The sequence below is a fragment of the Aotus nancymaae genome, unplaced genomic scaffold (assembly GCF_030222135.1).
Source record: "Aotus nancymaae isolate 86718 unplaced genomic scaffold, 86718_ANA_hifiasm-v0.15.2.pri h1tg000021l, whole genome shotgun sequence".
NCBI lineage: Eukaryota > Metazoa > Chordata > Mammalia > Primates > Aotidae > Aotus > Aotus nancymaae.
This window is the reverse complement of record NW_026988433.1, coordinates 13,556,743-13,578,056: the sequence shown is the minus strand read 5'-3', so window position 1 is coordinate 13,578,056 and position 21,314 is coordinate 13,556,743. Positions and strand designations below refer to the sequence as shown.

General features: G+C 42.3%; 1 protein-coding gene and 1 long non-coding RNA gene across 3 annotated transcripts in view; one reads left to right on the top strand and one right to left on the bottom strand.

The window, feature by feature from the left end:
* Positions 1-21,314, bottom strand: part of LOC110569265 (uncharacterized) — a 290,201-nt gene that overhangs the window by 132,237 nt on the left and 136,650 nt on the right. The gene's annotated exons all lie outside the window — the stretch shown is intronic.
* Positions 1-21,314, top strand: part of CCDC60 (coiled-coil domain containing 60) — a 210,735-nt gene that overhangs the window by 183,758 nt on the left and 5,663 nt on the right. The window contains exons 8-13 of the mRNA XM_021675492.2: positions 1,440-1,524; positions 4,844-4,915; positions 7,660-7,722; positions 8,394-8,519; positions 15,872-16,003; positions 18,133-18,322. Of these exons, the coding sequence (XP_021531167.2) occupies positions 1,440-1,524; positions 4,844-4,915; positions 7,660-7,722; positions 8,394-8,519; positions 15,872-16,003; positions 18,133-18,322 (668 nt within the window). The remainder of the gene's footprint in view (positions 1-1,439; positions 1,525-4,843; positions 4,916-7,659; positions 7,723-8,393; positions 8,520-15,871; positions 16,004-18,132; positions 18,323-21,314) is intronic.

Below are 21,314 nucleotides of genomic sequence, written 5' to 3'. Positions count from 1 at the left end.
TCATAAGTCTGCAGTGATCTTATTTCCAAATAATGCCATCGACTGAGGTCCTGGGTTATGAGTACCTCAGCATATCTTGGCAAAGAGGGTCACACAGTTCAACTCATAACAGTTGGGTATGAAGAAATATTTCTATACTGTACAAAATCAATAATATTATTTTTTCTGAGAAAGGGTCTCACTCTGTCGTCCAGGTTGGAGTGCAGTGGCGTGATGTTGGCTCACTGCAGCCTTGACTTCCCAGGCTCAGGTGATTCTCCCACCTCAGCCTCTTGAGTAGCTGGGAATACAGGTGCACCCAACCATACCCAGCAAATGTTTTACATTTTTTGTTTTAGTAGAGATGGTGGTTTCTCCATGTTGCCCAGGCTGGCCTCGAACTCCTGAGCTCAAGAAATCCTCCCACCTCAACCTCCCAAAGTGCTGAGATTATAGATGTGAGCCACTGCCCCCTGCCAAAATCAATATTAAGTATGAAAATAAAAGTTATGTCAGGGAAGGAGGAGTGGTGGGAGCTGTGGGGAGCTGGAGAGCACATGCCTATCTAAAGGCACATCTAGCATGCAGCAGGAATGGGGGCAGTGTAGTCCCATCTCAGACTCCTTTCTAGGGAAGCTGGAGGTCTGGATTTTCATGTGAAATCTTCCAGTTTAAAAAGGTTGACATCTACATGGAATCAAATAAAACACATTTGTGAGCCGAATTCAGCCTGTGGATTGCTGGTTTAAAAATTCAGGCCAATGGAGATCAGAGAGGGTTTCCTGAGCAAGATGGTTTCCTCTCAGCTTTGGAAACAGTTCTCCCTGGCTGCAGTAGAGTTTAAGGTGGGGAAGGGAAGGGAGATGAAACCAGGGATAAAAAGAGTAGATGGATCCCAGCAGGCCTTACAGGCCACATTGAAGGAATTTATTTATTTTTTATTGTATTATTATTATTATTATCTTATTTAGAGTCTCACTGTATCACCTAGAATGTAGTGCAGTGGCATGATCTTGGCTTACTGCAACCTCTGCCTCTCAGATTCAAGTGATTTTTGGGCCTCAGTCTCCCAAGAAGCTGGAATTACAGGCACCCACCACCATGCCCAGCTAACTTTTGTACATTTTGTAGAGGTAGGGTTTCGCCATGTTGGCCAGGCTGATCTCAAACTCCTGGCCTTAAGTGATCCGCCCACCTTGACCATGCAAAGGGCTGGCATTACAGGCATTAGCCAAAAGAAACACAGAGCCACTGATGGGTTTTAAGCAGGGGCGTGGCATGATCAGATTCACAACCTACTTAACACTATGAGCCACCTCTTCTGGACCCCGATGGAATCTCTCTCCAGATCCCAACCCTTAGGAGCAGAGGTGACCCAGCTTGAGGCCTGCACCCTGCCCTGCACAATCCTGTCTCAGGGGTGACTTCTGGTCAAGAGTGACCTCTCATATTCTCATCAGATCTGCAGAAGCTCCTGGAGATGGTTCGGGAGGATGCCCGGAGGACAATCACGATAGAAAATGGGATGCAAAGAAAAGCACCCAGGTATGTTCTCTTGACTCCTAGGACAAATAAAGCTTAGAATAATAGCAATCACACTAACTGTAGTAGCTGAGCATTTTCTCTGTGACAGGCACTGAGCTGTGTCGTTTATGTGTATCACTTCTCTGAGTTCTTACAATAATCCTACAAGGTAGATACTATCATCTTCATTTTAAAAAGTAAGGAAATGAGGCTCAGAGAGGCTATGTGACTAGTTCAAGGTCACTCAGCCAGTGAATGATATGGCCATGACTCTAATCTAGACCTTTCTTTTGGTTTATTTTTGTTTTTGAGACAGGGTCTTGCTCTGTTAACCAGGCTGATGTGCAGTGGCACAATCATAGCTCACTGCAGCCTCCAACTCCTGGGCTCAAGCGATCCTCCCACCTCAGCCTCCTAAATAGCTGGGACTACAGTCACACACCACCACACCTGGCTAATTTCTTTAATTTTGTAGAGACAGGATCTCACTATACTGCCCGGGCTGGTCTTGAACTCCTGGCTCAAGCGATCCCCCCACCTTGGCCTCCCAAAATGCTGGGATTACAGGTGTGAATCACCATATTTGGCAAATCCAGACATCTCTAACTCCAAAAACCATTCTCTTTGCCACTCTGCTGTGCTGCCGCTCAGGAATTCTCTGGTTATTCATTCATCCTTTGAGTGAATACTTATGAACATGTATGGGCTGTGTACTCATTATTATTGTGAGAAGTGTCCATGAAAGGAAAGCTTGAAAGTGTGAGAACAAATAATCAGGGCATTTGACCTAGTCTGGGCTGGGGATGGGGATCAGAGAAGTTTCCTCCAAGGAAGAAGCTTTAAGCTGAGATTTAGATAAAGCATGTAAATGGGCGAGCAGGGAGGCGGGGAAGAGAGCATTACAGGCAGCACATGTGCAAACGTGGTCAAAAGGGACCATAACACCTTCAAGAAACTGAAACTCAGCCAAAACAGGATGAAACTCAAGGATTCTGGTTTTTATTCTAAGAACAGCAGGAATCCTTTGAAGTTTCAAGCCGGCAACTGATACGATTGGCTCATAAGGAGGCACTATCAGACTTGAACCTAAGACATCCCCTTTCTCGTGGGACGCTTTGTCCACCAGGCTTCTGACCTCTAAAAGCCCCAGAGACCACACAGCCCAGAGCCGGAGTTCCCTTCCCAAGTGCGGATTTTTTTTTGGGTAAGCAAATTACTTCCTGAAAATAAATGAGGCACTAGAAGAGGTTCATCATCGCCTTCAGCCCACTGGGATGCCAACTATGACTTATTGGTTATTGTTATTACCGTAATTACAGTTCACTGGGCACTTTCACATGCATCACACCTCTCCTCTGCTTGGGAAAAATGATGCTTTCGCCTGCTGTTGCCTCAATTCTCATTGGGACTGCTCTGAAAGGTGGCATTTGGGAGGCACTCAGAGACAATGTTGACCCATGAAGCCCCACTGCTGTACCTGATTTATAAGCATTAGAGAGACAATAATAATGAAACATCAGCTCAATGAGGCTCCTTCCTTTGTAAGAACTCACAGCACAAGCACTGGCTTTGGAGTCAGACTGACATGGATCTAAAACCTGTTGCCCTTGGACGTGTCATCTAGGCTTTCTCTAAACCTCAGATTTTTCATCTATAAGATAAGATTGTGTAGCATCAAAGCATTGGCTTTGGAACCTAACAAACTAAGGTCAGTCTCCATGCCCATGACTAATTGCTGGGCGATGTTGGGAAAGTTTCTTCACCTCTCTGAGTCTGATTCTATTTCTGTTAAATGAGGCTCATTAGCAGTCTATCCCAAAGGGTTGTAGTGAGAGTTAGATGATATTATCCCTGTAAAATATTACTAATGTTATGGAAATAACATCTACTTTGATTAACCATTTTAAGCATTTAGTCAGATAATGCATTTATTTAACATATTAGCATGTGCCTGGCATACAGTAAGTATTCAATAAATGGCAGTGAGGTTGGTGGTGGGGATGGTGGTGAGGATAGTTGTCACTTTTGTCTCACACATGTTGCCCCACAGAATCTTCTCCTGCTGAGACAGGTACATTCATCATTACCATCACCCCATCTCACAGATGTCAAAAAGCAACAAGCAGTGACTTCCATAAGGTCTTCAAAGACAAAACCACGCTAGAACCTGGTTCTCACAAGACCCATCACATGGCCTCTGCATTCAACTTAATGATAAAATAACCATGATTACAGAGCAAGAATGTGTTGAAGTATCCCTTCCTCATTAATTCCTCTGGGGAAAAAAATCTCCCTAATCTTTTGCTAAGGCAGCAGATAGTGAAGCTTCAATGCAAACTACAGAGAAACAGTTAGGAAAACCTGCACATGCTCTTTTGCCCCCTCACTTTGGAAACCGGATTCCTTTCTCACTTTAGATCCCAAATCTGCTCTCATCAAGGCTAACACTGAACTGTGGGGCTTTCAGAAATCCCTATAAGCCAGCGCATCCAGCCCCAGCCTCAAGGCCAGACTGCCCCCTAGTCATCTAAAAACACAGCCTTTTCTTAAAATCCTGTAGCAGCGTCCCTGAAGATTAGAAGCAGCTTGGGATACTTATGATAAATACAAATTTCTACACCTCCTCATCCCAGAACCAAGTGAATCATAATCTCCAGAGGTAACGAGATATATATATATATTTGAGACAGAGTCTTGCTCTGTCACCCAGGCTGGAGTACAGTGGTGCCATCTCAGCTCACTGCAACCTTCGCCTCCTGGGTTCAAGCGATTCTCGTCCTCATTCTCATGCCTCAGTTCAAGCGATTCTCATGCCTGAGTAGCTGGGACTACAACTGTGAGCCACCATACCCAGCTAATTTTTGTATTTTTAGTAGAGACAGGGTTTCACAGTGTTGTCCAGGCTGGTCTGGAACTCCTGACCTCAAGTGATCCGCTTACCTCAGCCTCCCAAAGTGCTGGGATTACAGGCATGAACCACCACACCCAGCCAATAGCTATATTTTTTTTAAGGCACTTTACGTGGGAATTATTTCACATATTTTATTTATGGTGTGGAATTTTAAGACAGAGAGAGAGAGTGTGTGTGTGTGCACACGTACCTGTGTGTGTGATCTAAATGCAGCTTCTGGGGCCCACCTCCAGGCCCAATGTATTCAAGTCCCTAGAAATGTGGCCAATGAATCTGTATTCTTAGCAAACTCTCCAGGTGAGTGTTGTGCCCAGTAGAGTCTGAAGATTCCTGCTCTAGAAAGAGAATTCCCCCTCCTCCCACATGTAGTTACTCCACAAAACCTTCATGTATTCAGCACCTTGTTAAAGGACTCACTTTGCTTTGCAGCATCTTGTCAGTGCTGAAACAAAACAAGAGCAATTCTGCCTGTAAGGAAATGCAGACCACCCACAAGTCAAGGTAGGAAAGCCTGGCGCCTGCAGCAGGTGCCACGGAAGGCAGCCCACCATTACAGGGACCACTGCAGGGAAGCTCCTCCCCAGACCATGGAAAGTGGGACAGGAAAGGGAGGATTTTTTCCTTCTTATGACCTCACCAGAAACAAGCCCTTTTACTGCAGGGCCAGGGGTGAGAATCCAGGCATTTCTCCCCAACAATTATACACCATCAAGTTAAAATGTTCTAATCATGGAGAAGTGAGGTAGGGAGGATGTGGTACAAGACTATCTCTCTCTCTTTACTTGGGTAAGTTATAATGGGGGAGGTGGAGATCTTCCCCCGATTTAGTTTAGAGAAATTTTTTTTTTGAGATGGAGTCTTGCTCTGTCACTCAGGCTGGAGTATAGTGGCACGACCTCGGCTCACTGCAACCTCCAAACCTCCACCCTTCCAGGTTCAAGTGATTCCCCTGCCTCAGCCTCCCAAGTAACTGGGATTACAGCCACGCACCACCATGCCCAGCTAATTTTTGTATTTTTAGTAAAGACAGGGTTTCACCATGTTGGCCAGGCAGGTCTTGAACTCCCGACCTCAAGTGATCTGCCCTCCTCGGGCTCCCAAAGTGCTGGAATTACAGGTATGAGCCACCATGCCTGGCCAATTTAGAGAATATTCTTAGATTCCCGACTTGTGCCAGTAACTGTGCTAGGTTTGGGGGATTCAGCAGCAGATGAAACAAACACAGCCTGCCCTCTTGGATCTCTGTATCTGGGCTGGGGTTATAACCTTTTATGTGCCATAGACTCCTTGGAAGTCTGAGAAAATCTATGGACTCCTTTAAGAAAAATGTTTTTAGTGCATACCACACATTACAAAAGATTACTAAGAAATGCATAGTAATATAGATTGCTATATTACAATCAAATTTGGGATATGGTCATCTATGCATGTCTTTCACAATGCATTATATAACAAGACTTACCAACAGGTCTAACAACTCCTGTAATTTTGAATTAGTGTTGACTATAAATGATTTTTTTAAATATCTCCCACAAATGTAACATGATAGGCAAATACCTACAATTTCCATTTTGGTTAAAGGTTAGTTCAAGTAAAGGTGCAACTATTTTCCCATCTGTATTTATGGACCCCTTGGATTCTACCCATGCTTAAGAATTGCCGGTCTAAGGGGAGAGTCAAGCATTTCTCAGATAATCCTACAGCTGGCCATAACATCATGACTGTGAAGTGTTCCGAAAAGGAAGTAGAGGGGTTTGGTGCTAACCAAGACTGAGTCTGAGTCTGACATTTAAGCTGAGAACTTAAGGACAAAGGAGAATTGACTAGGCTATGAGGAGGAAAAGGTGGGAATGCTGTTCTGAGCAGGGTCAATAGCATGTGCTAAGGTCCTGAGGCAGGAGGAATCTCAGGGGCACCAAGCAAAGACCAATGCAGCTGAAACTCAAAGAGGGCCAAGCAGGGGGCACAGTGTGAGACAGGTGGAAGGGTCTTTTATTGCTTATTTCTGCCTCTTTCTTATCACCAGCTAATAACACCACTTTCCTTACCTCCCACCTCCTCCCTGAATCACTGTCAAAGCCCTTGAAAAGAAGAGAGCCATCTACAGGAGGAAGGTCAGGGCCACCACGCTCCCCGAAAGGATTCATCTGCAGGGATCAGGGCAGCTGTTTGGAATCCAAAATCAAGGCTTTCTGGATATTGTTAATGGGGGGTCTGCATTTTCCCCAAGTAGGATGAAAAATTTGCTCCATTACCTACTAGACCTGAGACCTCCACGTCTAGTCCTGTGAGCTTCTGGGGAAACCAGCAAAGGCCAGGACCTTTCCTATGGGGAGCAGTCTGGAAAATGACCAGGTCTGCCTGCCTAAAAAAGTCCCAAATGTCACAGTGCTAGAAGCAAAGGGTTACCCACACATCACAGGAAGAAGGAAACCAGTTTTGCCACCCCCTCCCCCAGAGCCACACAGATAAAGTGGTCAGATCAATTTTCCAAGCATTTGGAAGAAAGAAGGGGAAACAGGTTCAGAGAGAAGGTGCTAGACAATGGTGCTGAAAGCTCAAGTCCCTAAACAAGGATCCTGGAGAAAGGCATGGGGGGCAGGGTGGGCAGGGGTAGGGGCCCTTCATCCCCCTCTAGGAAGCTTGCCCAGGCAGAGTCACAGGAGCAGGTATCCATACGAGGATTCAATCATCCACACCTAGAAAGGGTTGGATGGCATGATGAGTTGATGTGTCACAGATGAGGAAACTGACCATCCAGAAGGGAGCTGCTTGCTCACAGATGGACAAGTGTTGAGCTTCACTAAATCTGCTCTTGACCCAGTGTTAAGTGTTGGGTATGGAGAGGAGAGTGGAAAAGTCCTAAACCAACTCACCCTCCAAAGAGAATAATTTTATACAAATGAAACTGAGATCCAGAAAAGACATAATCCTGACAATATGCAGAGGCAGAAGGTCAAAGCTGGACTGGAGAGTCCAGATATACAGGACTTGCTGTGGACCATAAGGCAGGGTAGGATATAAGTAGGTAGAAAAGAAACAAAGAGGACCCTCTCGGCAGGGATACGGCAGGAGGGAAGCCCAAGAGGTGGGGAGAAATCATAGAGGTCTGTGACTGATGCCTTGATTAGAACCACCTCCCTTGCCTGAATCCTGGAAGTTAGCAGGTGCCATGGGGCCCTGGAGGCACACTTTTCTTGAAAAGCAGACTCTGAGAAATTTGAAACCATCCCTTTGTGTTTCAGTGAGAGATCCAGCAGTACAAGTGCAGAAAGCCACACCCAGCCAGTCCAGAAGAAGTCTAAAAAGTAAGCCAGGAGGGCAATGGAAGGACCCAGGCAAGAGGGAATATGATGACCACACCCTTCCCAGGGGTGTGGAAATGACCCAATGCAGACCAGACTCCCTAAGGCCATAAACGATGCTGAAGGACAAGGCACTCATAGCCAAGAAGCCAAGCAGCAATGCAGACAGGGGCAAGAAATCCCTCTGCTGTGCCAGGCACCATGAAAAGCATTCTCTCTGCATTAACTTGCTTGTTCCTCAAAACCAATCCTATGAGGCAGGGGCATTAGCCCATCTTACAAAGGAGCAGGCTGAAACCTGGCCACGTAAAATGTCTTGCCTGAGACCACACAGCTGAGAAGTGGTGGGGCTGGACTTTAAGCCTGAATTTCCCAGCTACAAATTCCATCTCACCATCCTTAACATTCGCTGGGCTCCAGCAACCAGCTATCTCACTGTGGGCTCATTTAATAGGGTCTAAACCACCATCCTGATGCTATTGGGAAGATCTGTCCTTCCTATGTCCAGGAGGATGCTTAGGGAGGCTCCAAGTGAGGGCAGAGAACCCAGGTAGCTACAGGGAGTCCCTGATGCAGAGCATTGGGACCCAGGGAGGCCAGAGTGGTTACTAGGGAGGTTACTAGGGGACATCCCTGAGCTCCATCCCCCAAGCTTTTCTTATCTGTGTCCACAGCCGCACTAATTATGACATCAACATCCAATACAAGAGTGGGGTGTGTAACACCATGAGGGCCAAGTTTTACAGCGTAGCCCAGAAGGCTGGCTTCTGCCTGAAGGACAAGATGGAAATCCTTATGAAGTAAGGGCACACATATATCCATTCATTCAAAGGGCATTCACTGGGTACCTACTATATGCACGCCAGATGCCAGGTGCTGGGGCTATATCATAGAAAAGAAGAACTTGTTATCTATCCTCAAGGAGCTCACAGTCTTCTGGAAAATATGGGCAGAAATGAAGTAACTGCATCCATAAGTATATAGGTAAAAATTATAATCATTGTCCTACAGGAAGAGAACAGGGTGCTATGAGAGAGAGAGAGCATAGGTACCTAATCTAGATTGGGAAATCTGGGAAGACCTCTCTAAGGAGGTGACTTTTAGATGAGTCCTGAAGGATGAGGAAGAGCCAGCAGTGTGATGAGAAGGTGGAATGACATTCCAGACAGAAGGAAAAGTGCATGCAAATTCCCAAGTCCAGAAGGGACATGGAGAATTTGATGAGGGCTGCATCATGCAAGCCACAAATGCCACAGTTATGACATGGGATTTGATTTTAAGAGCACCAGAAAGCCATTGAAAGCTTTTCTTCTCTTTTCTGACAACCCAATAACTTCCTCCCTTTCTAGCCTACTCCTTGACTCCAGAGGCCATCCACCCCAATGAATGCATCTATGCAACAAAGTTTGCATGATGGCCCATTACACTCTCATTCTCATAGCACTGATGGATTGAATGCTCTGGGACCAGGGTTTGGAGAACACTAATCCTTGCCCTTTCCTTCTGGAAGCTGCCAGTCCAGTAGGGAAAAATGGAAAATTAAACAGAGAATTAGCACATAGAGGTCTAGAGGTTGTGGGAGGAAGCAGCATGCTAAGGGAACAAAAAAGGGATGCCCCATCTGACCCCAGACAGCCCTCAGAAAGGCCTCCTTGGAGGAAACAGCATTTTCTTTGCTTTTGTTTTTTAAGAGATAGGGTTTTGCTCTGTTACCCAGGCTGGAGTTCAGTGGCACAATCATACTGCAGCCTCAAGCACTAAGTTTTTTGTTTTGTTTTGTTTTGTACAGATAGGGTGTCACTATATTGTCCAGGCTGGTGTCAAATTCCTGGCCTCAAGCAGTCCTCCCACCTTGGCCTCCCAAAGTACTGGGTTTGCAGGCATGAGCCACCACACCCAGCTGGAAACAGTATTTTCAGTTTAATAAACATAGGTGATAGTTCCAGAGCACTTACTATGAACCATTCATGGATGTAAGAGCTTTGGATTTATGTATCATTTAATGCCACAACAATCCTATGAGATAGGTGCTATTATTAGACTTATTTTGTAGATAATAAAAGTGAACTCAGAGATGCCTCTTGTCAAAGGTTCTTCAGTGGCTAAGTAGTAAAGCTAGAATTCAAACCCAAGAGTCATGCCGAACAACTTGGAAAATATATTTCAGGATATCATCCATGAAAACTTCCCCAACCTTGCTAGAGAAGCCAATAGTCAAATTCAGGAAATACAGAGAACTCTTGATAGATTCTACACAAGAAGATCATCCCCAAGATACATAATCATCAGATTTTCCAAGGTCAAAATGAAGAATGTTAAAGGCAGCTAGAGAGAAGGGGCAGGTCACCAACAAAGGGATCCCCATCAGGCTAACAGCAGACCTCTCAGCTGAAACCCTGTAAGCCAGAAGAGATTGGGGGCCTATATTCAACATTCTTAAAGAAAAAAATCTTCAACCAAGAATTTCATATCCAGACAAACTAAGCTTCCTACATGAAAGAGAAATAAGATCCTTTTCAGATAAGCAAATAAGTCCTGAAGGATGAGGAGTACAGTATCACTGTAAAGCAACCACACAAACAAGCCAACATAGTAACCAGTTAACAACACATTGACGGGATCAAATCCACACATAACAATACTAACTTTGAATGTAAATGGGCTAAATGCCCTGCTTAAAGTGCACAGGTAAGGTGGATAAAAAAGCAAGACCCAATGGTATGCTATCTTTAAGAGTCTCATCTCATGCATAATGACACTTAAAGGCTCAAAATAAAGGGATGGAGGAAAATCTACCAAGCAAATGGAAAACAGAAAAAAGCAGGCATTGCCATCCTAATTTCAGGCAAAACAGATTTCAAACCAACAAAGATCAGAAAAGACAAGGAAGGGCATTACATAATGGTAAAGGGTTCAAATTTAACAAGAAGACCTAACTATCCTAAATATATATGCACCCAACATAGAAGCACCCAGATTCATAAAGCAAGTTCTTAGAGACCTACAAAGAGACATAAATTCCCACACAATAATAGTGGGAGTCTTCAACACTGCACTGATAATAATAAACAGATAATTGAGGCAGAAAATTAACAAAGATATTCAGCATTGGACCAAATGGATCTCATAGACCTTTGCAGAAGTCTCCACCCAAAAACAACAGAATATACATTCTTCTTATCACCACATAGCACATGCTGTAAAATCGACCACATAATTGGACATAAAACAATCCTCAATAAATGTAAAAGAACTGAATCATATCAAACACATCCTCAGACATAACACAATAAAAATAGAAATCAACACAACGAAAATCACTCAAAACTATACAATTACATGGAAATTAAACAACATGCTCCTGAATGACTTCTGGGTAAATAATGAAATTAAGACAGAAATTGAAAAGTTCTTTAAAAATAATGAGAACAAAGATACAATATACCAGAATCTCTGGGACACGGCTAAGGCAATATTAAGAGGGCAATTCATAGCACTAAATACCCACATCAAATAGCTAGAAAGATCACAAATTAACAACCTAACTCCACAACTGAAAGAATTAGAGAAGCAAGAACAAATCAACCCCAAAGCTAGCAGAAGATGAGAAATAACAAAAATCAGAGCTGAACTGAAGGAAATTAAGACATGAAAAACCATTCAAAAGATAAACAAATCCAGGAGTTGGTCATTTGAAAAAATTAATAAAATAAATAGGTCACTAGCTAGATTAATTAAAAATAAAAGAGAGAGACTGAGCACGATGGCTCACACCTCTAATCCCAGCACTTTGGGAGGCTAAGGCAGGTGGATCACAAGGTCAAGAGATCAAGACCATCCTGGCCAACATAGTGACACCCTGTCTCTACTAAAATTACAAAAATTAGCTGGGCATGGTGATGCATGCCTGTAGTCCCAGCTACTTGGGATGCTGAGGCAGGAGAATCACTTGAACCTGGGAGGTGGAGGTTGCAGTGAGCCGAGATCATGCCACTGCACTCCCGCCTGGTGACAGAGCAAGACCCCCCTCCTTCAAAAAATAAAATAGAGAAGGTCCAAAAAGCACAACTAGAAATGATGAAGGGAATGTTGCTACTGACCCCACAGAAATAAAATCAACCCATCAGAAACTACTACAAACACCTCTATGCGCACAAGCTAGAAAACCTAGAAGAGACAGATAAATTTCTGGACACATACACCTTCCCAAGACTGAGCCAGGAAGAAACTGATTCCCTGAACAGATTAATAACAAGCTCTGCAATTGAATCAGTAATAAATAGTCTATCAACCAAACAAAAGCCCTGATGGATTCGCATATGACTAGCCAGTTATCTCAGCACCATTTATTGAACAGGACCTGACGGATTCACAACCAAGTTCTACCAGATGTACAAACAAGAGCTGGTACTATTTCTACAGAAACTATTCCAAAAAATTGAGGAGAAGGGACTTCTCCCCAACTCATTCTATGAGGCCACATCATCTTGATACTAAAACCTGGTAGAGACACAACAAAAAAAGAAAACTTCAAGCCAACATTCTTGATAAACATCAATGCAAAAATCCTCAACAAAATACTTGCAAACCAAATCCAGCAGCATATCAAAAAGCTAATCCACCATGATCAAGTAGGCTTCGTCCCCGGGGTATGAGGTTGGTTCAACATATAAAAATTAATAAATGTGATTTATCACATAAACGGAACTAAAGGCAAAAACCATATGATTATCTCAACAGATGCAGAAAAGGCTTTTGATAAAATTCAACATCCCTCCATGTTACAAAAAATTCTCAATAAACTAGGTATTGAGGGAAAATACCTCAAAATAATAAGAGCCATCTATGACATACCCACAACCAACATCATAATGAATGGGTAAAAGCTGGAAGCATCCCTCTTGAAAACCAGCACAAGACAAGGATGTCCTCTCTCACCACTTCCATTCATTGTAGTATTGAAAGTTCTAGCTAGAGAAATCAGGCAAGAGAAAGAAATAAAGCGCATCCAAATAGGAAGGGAGGAAGTCAAACTATTTCAGTTTGTAGGCAACATGATTCTATATATAAAATATCCATAGTCTCAGCCCAAAAACTCCTTTGGCTGATAACTTCAGCTAAGTTTCAGGATACAAAATTAATATACAAAAATCACTAGCATTCCTATACACCAACAACAACCAGATTGAGAGCCAAATCAGAAAGGCAATTCCATTCACAACTGCCACAAAAAATACCTAGGAATACAGCTAATGAGGGAAGTGAAAGATGTTTACAATGAAAATTACAAAATGCTGCTCAAATAAATCAGAGAAGACACACAAAATAATGGAAAACATCCCATGCTCGTGGATAGGAAGAATCAATATCACTAAAATGGCAATACTGCCCAAAGCAATTTATAAATTCAATTCTATTCCTATCAAATTGTCTTCACAGAACTAGAAAGAATTACTTTAAAAATATATGGAACCAAAAAAAGAGCCTGAATAACTAATGCAATCTTAAGCAAAAACAAAACAAAACAAAACTAGAGGAATCACATTACATGACCTCAAACTATACTACAAGGCTACAGTGACCAAAACAGCATGGTACTAAAAACAGGCACATAGACTGATGGAACAGAACAGAGAGCCCAAAAATAAGGCTGCACATCTATGGCCATCTGATCTTTGACCAAGCTGACAAAAACAAGCAGTGGGAAAAAGATTCCCTATTCAATAAATGCTGCTGGGATAACTGGTTAGTCATATGCAGAAGATTGAAGCTAGACCCCTCCATTACACCTTATATAAAAATCAACTCAAGATGGATTAAAGACTTAAGTGTAAAACCCAAAACTATAAAATCCTTGGAAGACAACCTAGGCAATACCATCCCATACCTAGGAAGAGGCAAAGATTTTATGACAAAGACACCAAAAGCAATTGCAACAAAAGCAAAAATTGACAAATAGGATCTAATTGAACTTAAGAGCTTTCACACAGCAAAAGAAGTTATCAACAGAGTTAAACTTACAACCCAGAGAATGGGAGAAAATATTTGCGAACTATGCATCTGACAAAGGTCCAGTATCCAGCGTCTATAAGAAACTTAAAGAAATTCACAAGAGAAAACCCATCAGAAAGTGGACAAAGGACATGAACAGACACTTTCTCAAAAGAAGACATACATGTGGCCAAGAAGCATATTTTAAAAAGCTCAGCATCACTGATCATTAGAGAAATGCAACTCAAAACCACAGTGAGATACCATCTCACACCAGTAAGAATGACTGTTATTATTATTATTTTTTTGAGACAGAGTCTCACTCTGTTGCTCAGGCTGGAGTACGGTGGCCTGATTTTGGCTCACTGCAACCTCTGCCTCCTGGGTTCAAGAGATTCTTCTGCCTCAGCCCCACAAGTAGCTGATACTACAGGCATGTGCCACCACACCCAGCTAGAGAATGACTATTATTAAAAAGTCAAAAAATAACAGATGCTGGTGAGGTTGCAGAGACAAAGGAACCCTTATACACTGTTGATGGGAGTATAAATTAGTTCTACCATTGTGGAAAGCAGTATGGATATTTCTCAAAGAGCTAAAAGCAGAACTAACATTTAACCCAATGATCCCATTACTGGGTATATACCCAGAGGAATATAAATCATCCTACCATAAAGACACATGTAAATGTTCATTGCACTCTTCACAATAGCAAAGACACAGAATCAACTTAAATGCCCATCAATGACAGACTGGATAAAGAAAATGTGGTACATATACACCATGGAATATTATGCAGCCATAAAAAAGAATAAGATCATGTATTTTGTGGAAACACAGATGGAGCTGGAGGCTATGATCCTTAACAAACTAACACAGGAAGAGAAAACCAAATACCACATGTTCTCACTTATAAGTGGGAGCTAAATGATAAGAATTTATGAACACAAAGAAGGAAACAACAGACACTGGGTCTACTTGAGGTGGGGGGATGATAGAAGGAGGGAGAGAAGAAGAAAAAATAACTCGGGTACAGAGCTTAATACCTAGGTGATGTAGTAATATGTACAGCAAATCCCCGTGACACATGTTTATCTATGTAACAAACCTTCACAAGTAGCCCCAAACCTAAAATAATTTTTTAAAGTCATGCTGGAAAAGGAGGGTGGCAGAGGGTTTCAAGGAAAAGCAACAGATAGGTCCCAGAAGTCAGAGGGACACAGAGAGCCAGGGAACTGCCAGTAGTCAGGTGTGACTGGGGCATAGGGTGGTTGCAAGGTGATTAGAGAGCTAGATAAGCCAGATTATAAAAGGACTTGGTAGTCTAGCTGTGGTGGTTGAGCTTTATCACAGAGACTTTGATCATGAGCCAAAGAATACAATTCTGGAAGAGAAGAAATGGAAAGGATGGAGATAAAGCCAGAAAATGTGGGGGCTGAATAATTTAGATTCTTGGAGAAGAATTTATTCTGAGTAAACTGAAAAGCCATTGAAAGCTGTATACAGTGGGGCGAAATGGTGATATTTATAATATAAAGTGTCATTGGAGAGACAGAACATAGGCACAAAATGATGAGGAGAGTGGGGAATAAGGGAACCAGCATGAGCTCCTCTACTGTGTGTCTGGCATGAAGCTCAACACTTTACACACATTGTATCATTTAATCCTCACCTCTGACAAATAGGAATCATTATTGTACCCCAACTTGCAGATTGAAAAGCTGTGTAAATACAATCAGAAGTAGGAAGAGAATGAAAGCTAATAAAAAGTGACTAGATTTAACTGGGAAATAGTGCTTCAGGACCTTGGAGAGAGCTATATCCTCTTGTGGCAAAAGCCAGATCCTAAGTTAAAGACTAGTTGAGAGGGTTAAGAAAAGCCTCATGGGCAGCAAACCACATTGCCATGTATGTACCTATGCAACAATCCTGCATGTTCTGCACATATACCCCAAAACCTAAAGTGCAATAAAATATATATATATATATATATATATATATATATATATATATATATATATATTTCTTTTATATATATATAAAAGAAAAAGAAAAGCCTCATGAATGAAAAGGTATTTAAGTCAGATCTTGAAGGGCAGCTAGGATGGTTACTGGAGGAGGATATCTTATTCTTCTGTCTCTTTCTCATACAATCTTGTAGGCACCAAGAAGAGAGAGGTGTCCAGAAGTTCCGTGCTTTTGTCCTTGTCTCAAATTTTCAAAAGGACATAGCAAAAATGAGACATCAAGTATCTGTAGTAAAAGGAGATGCAGAAGAAATTGCAGACCACTGGTAAATATCCTAAGAACCAGATAAGATGGTCCCTGGAAGAGGATAGGGTGTTGTTATTACAGGATTACAATTGATTCCACTGTCCTTCAAGGCACAGAGAGGCATTACTCCAAAACTGTCATTGGCCAGTAGGATCCCCCCTGCTGCAGGCACACTAAATCCAGAGCACAATCAGGCCCAGAACTCTGAAATCACAGATAATCCAACCCATTGTGTTCTCCATACTTACCTGCTGTTTGGTTCGGACTTGCAAATAAGGACAACCTTGCCAGGCCCTGTGGAACAGGCAGATGAGGCATATCAACTGAAAATTTTCTACAGATTCTGAGGTCTATGGGATAGAGATCACTACATTCCCCCAAGTAATGTAATCCCCTAAAAATGCAAAACTAGGCAGGTGTATCCTAGAAACACTGTGCCCCAGCACAAGGGTGATGATAAGTAACAACAAAAAAGCAACATGAATTGAGTGATTACTGATGGCAGTCACTACATAAGCAATTTACATAAATTGTCTATTTTATCCCCCCAACAAAATAATCTTGAAAGGTACATATTAACCCCCATTTCACAAACAAGGAAACAGAGAAGCAGAGGGGTAAATTTACTTGTCACAGGTCACACCACCAGTAAATGGTGAATTTAGGATTCAAACTCCTGTCTAACCTCATCTGTATGTTCACTTGCAATGTAGAATTGGAATCTACTGAACTGTGGTGTCCCAAACCCCATCCTAGCAGGGTGAATACATTAAGATCTAAGAGTAAGATGGGAAAGTAAAACATGTACCCAGAATCCCTTCCATGAGTTTAATAATGTGAAACAGGAACTTATAAGCAGGACCATGGAGTCTTTGCAGAGTTGTGGGAACTTCTACACAACCTCACATCCGAGGACATCACTTTCTCATGAGCAATGCCTGGCCCTGAAGATACATGAGACTTCTAAGAGGGACCGTCTTATGAAAGCGGGGAAGAGACTTCTGCAAACCCTCTTCTTTCTGTGGGATGGAAGTGGGTCGGGGGAGGAGGAAAGGGAGTTATGAACTAACTCACATAAATAGAAGGAAACTAATGCTGGTCCTCCCACAATGGGATTCAGCCTACATCTCTAATAGTGGAATTTCTAGTGTTATTATGGGGGAAGTAATTGCCCTCCATAGTAACATTAAAATCAAATCAAACAAACCACAGCCTAATAAGAGTGATGTTGAGTTTGTAGTTCTTCATTCATCCAATTACTCATTTAGTCTTTCAAATGATAGTTATTGAACACCTACTATCAGTAAGGCAGCATTCTAGCACTTTGAATACTGAGTAACTCAGATGAGGTTCCTTTTCTCCTCAATGAAATTTTATTCTAAACAAGGAGACAGGAATCAATATAATAAATATATATCCTAAATTATAAAGCAGTATGAGAAGCCCAAAATATACAACAGATGATCAATTTCATCTTCAAAATTTTCCACAGTGGGCACATATATAGCAAGGGGTGAGGGAGTTGTGTTTTTTTTAAGAGATCCACCTGCCTTAAAACCTGATCACATCTGAACCATCTCTTTAGGTTAGACCTAAAGTAGGTTAGACGAAGTAGGTTCTTCAAGGACGGATTCCAAAACTACTCTCACATTCACATAACACTGAAATACACAAAGCTTTGACCCAACCTTGCTCATTAGTCAAAGAGATAGAAAATACACACACAAACGCATACACACACACCATCTTGTGTGTGAGAGCCTCCTGCATCCTTGAAGACATCCCGCAGATGTGTGTACGTCCACTCTGACCTGATTAACCCTCAGAAGAGAAGCTTAGATACCAAAGACCATTCCTTTCTTCTAACATTTCACATTGTCTGACAGAAAAATTACAAATGCATCCCTTGAAAGCACACCCTTGTTCTATTTTTTAATGAAATGCAAGTCATTCTTCTCCATCTTTTCCTACCCCTAAAAGTAAAGACATGCCTGATCTGTGGGTCACAGAGGAAAGGCCCCTAGATAAAGAGTTCTGCTGCCCTGGAGACATCACAGAGTAGCAGAAAGAGAAAGTGGAGATGGGTGGCCAGAGGTGCTCAGATCTTCCAGCAGCTTCCTAACCTGCCCTCTCCTCTTGGAATTGAAGGTACTTTGATCTGTTGTCCAAACTGCCAGAGGATCTAAAGAACTTCCGCCCTGCCAAAAAGATCCTGGCGAAACTGCAGAAGTTTGGGGAAAACCTGGACCTGCGGATTCGACCCCATGTCCTCCTGAAGGTGCTGCAGGGTCTGAGGATTTGGGAACTGTGCTCCCCTGACATTGCTGTGGCTATTGAGGTAACCACCACCTCCTTTCCCACCACAGTGTTTCAGGTGTCCTCATTCCATCACCTCTCAACACTCAGGCACTGTTTAAGTGCTGGGACACAAAGGCCACTCCATTTATGGAGCTCATATTCTAATAGGAGAGGGATCGTCCCATTACCTGGTTGCCTAACTCCAACTGCAAGGGACATTATATTCCATGTAAATGGTACTCCCTGGAAACTCAGAGGCTTTGGAGTGGCATACAAAATGGACAGTTATAATAAGGAGTCCTTTATCTTGCTACTAAAAGTGTGGTCCGTGGACTCCAGCAGCATGGACCTCACCTGGATGCTTGTTAGAAATGCAGAATCACAGGCTTCAAGTCAATCTGCCAACTCCAAGTTTAAATTTTAATGGGATTCTAGGTGTCTTGTATGCACCGTACAGTTTGAGGAGCCCTAGGTATAAGTTAGAAGGGATCTACCTTAACTCAGGCAACTGAGAATGTGACTTTTACGGCGAGACCTCAACCATGAGAAGACACCATGAAGAGAAAGGGAAAGAGCAGATTGAGAAGAGAAGACAGCACGTGCAAAAATCCCAAAGCAGCACATGACTTGACTTGTTGGGAGAACTCACTGGCAGCCAATGAGTGTGGAAGGAAGTGGGCAAGGAGTGCATGGTTCCCAGGGGATTGGAGAGGTCAGTCTGTGCTGGTCTTTGAGGTTCGATATAAAAATTTAGGAGCCACTAAACAGTTTTCAGTAGTTGGTCACCATCATCACAGAGGAAGTTCCTGGTGCTCTGTCAAAAGGCATCAGCAATACAAGGACTCAACAGTAAGGGGTTAGCAGAGGCTAATGAAGTCATTTCTTTAATTTTATCAGATGGTCTATGTGCATTTCAACAGGGCCTTCAATGCCTCCCTCCTGGTAAAGAAGTGACTCAAAAGGTCCAATTCTCAGGCCTTGACAGGCTATGGAGCATTTGACATTTTCATGCCAGGTGGGCCCTTCCACAGGATGACCTGAATGTGTTAATGAGGGCAAGGTTAGGAGTGGAAGGAGGAGGATGACCTCGTAGACAAATTCGAATGCCCAGACTGTACTGCCCATGACCTGTGAGGCTTCTTCAGGAAAAACTCTAGCAGGTTAGGCCAAAACTAACTCTAGGGCAACTTCCACCTCCTACTTACTGGCTATGGGGTCCAACCTCCACCTGAAGCTATGAAGGACTTGGAAAAGGTAGTCCCTGCGTGGGTAAAAAGAGTGCCAGGGGCTCCTCTTTTATTTGAAGTGAATCCACAGCCCTGGCTAATAAAATTTAGCATGCTCTTCTCCCAGTGAGAACATCATATATATATGATGTGTACCTACGTAACAAATGTGCAGGTTTCTTACATAGGTATACATGTGGCATGGTGGTTTGCCGTACCCATCAACCTATTATCTACATTAGGTATTTCTCCTAATACTTTCCCTCCCCTAGCCCCCAACCCCCTGACAGGCCCTGGTATATGATGTTCCCCTCCCTGTGCTCATGTGTTCTCATTGTTCAACTCCCACTTATGAGTGAAAATATGCAGTGTTTGGTTTTCTGTTTCTGTGTCAGTTTGCTGAGAATTATGGTTTCCAGATTCATCCATGTCCCTGCAAAGGACATGAACTTATCCTTTTTTATGGCTGCATAGTATTCCATGGTGTATATGTGCCACATCTTTTTATCCAGTCTATCATTGATGGGCATTTGGGTTGGTTCCAAGTCTTTGCTATTGTGAATAGTGTCACAATAAACATATATGTGCATGTGTCTTTATAGTAGAATGACTTCTAATCCTTTGGGTATATACCCAGTAATGGGATTGCTGGATCAAATGGTATTTCTGGTTCTAGATCCTTGAGGAATTGCCACACTACCTTCCACAATGGTTGAACTAATTTACACTCCCACCAACAGTGTAAAAGCATTTCTATTTCTTCACATCCTCTTCAGCATCTGTTGTTTCCTGACTTTTTAATGATCGCCATTCTAACTGGTAGGAGATGGTATCTCATTGTGGTTTTGATTTGCATTTCTCTAATGACCAATGATGATGAGCTTTTTTTCATGTGTTTTGGCTGCATGACTTATTTTGAGAACAGACATATAAATGTCTGTTCATATCCTTTGCCCACTTTTTGATGGGGTTGTTTGTGTCTTGTAAATTTGTTTAAGTTTCTTGTAGATTCTGAATATAAGCCCTTTGTCAGATGGATAGATTGCAAAAATTTTCTCCCATTCTATAGGTTGCCTGTTCACTCTGATGGTAGTTTCTTTTGTGTGTGGAAGCTCTTTAGTTTAATTAGATCTTATTTGTCAATTTTGGCTTTTGCTGCCATTGCTTTTGGTGTTTAGTCATGAAGTCTTTGCCCATGCCTATGTCCTGAATAGTATTGCCTAGGTTTTCTTCTAGGGTTTTTATGGTTTTAGGTCTTATGTTTAAGTCTTTAATCCATCTGGAGTTAATTTTTGTACAAGGTGTAATGAAGCGATCCAGTTTCAATTTTCTGCATATGGCTAGCCAGTTTTCCCAATACTATTTATTAAATAAGGTATCTTTTCCCCATTGCTTGTTTTTGTCAGCTTTGTCAAAGATCAAATGGTTTTATATGTATGGTGTTATTTCTGAGGCCTCTGTTCTGTTTCATTGGTCTATATATCTGTTTTGGTACCAGTACCATGCTGTTTCGGTTACTGTAGTTTTGTAGTATAGTTTGAATTCAGGTAGCATGGTGCCTCTAGCTTTGTTCTTTTTGCTTAGGATTGTCTTGGCTATATGGGCTCTTTTTTGGTTCCATGTGAAATTTAAAGTAGTTTTTTCTAATTCTGTAATGAAAGTCAATAGTATCTTGATGGGGATAGCATTGATTCTATAAATTACTTTGGGCAATGTGGCCATTTTGACAATATTGAGTCTTCCTATCCATGAGCATGGAATGTTTTTCCATTTGTTTGTGTCCTCTCTTATCTCCTTGAGCAGTAG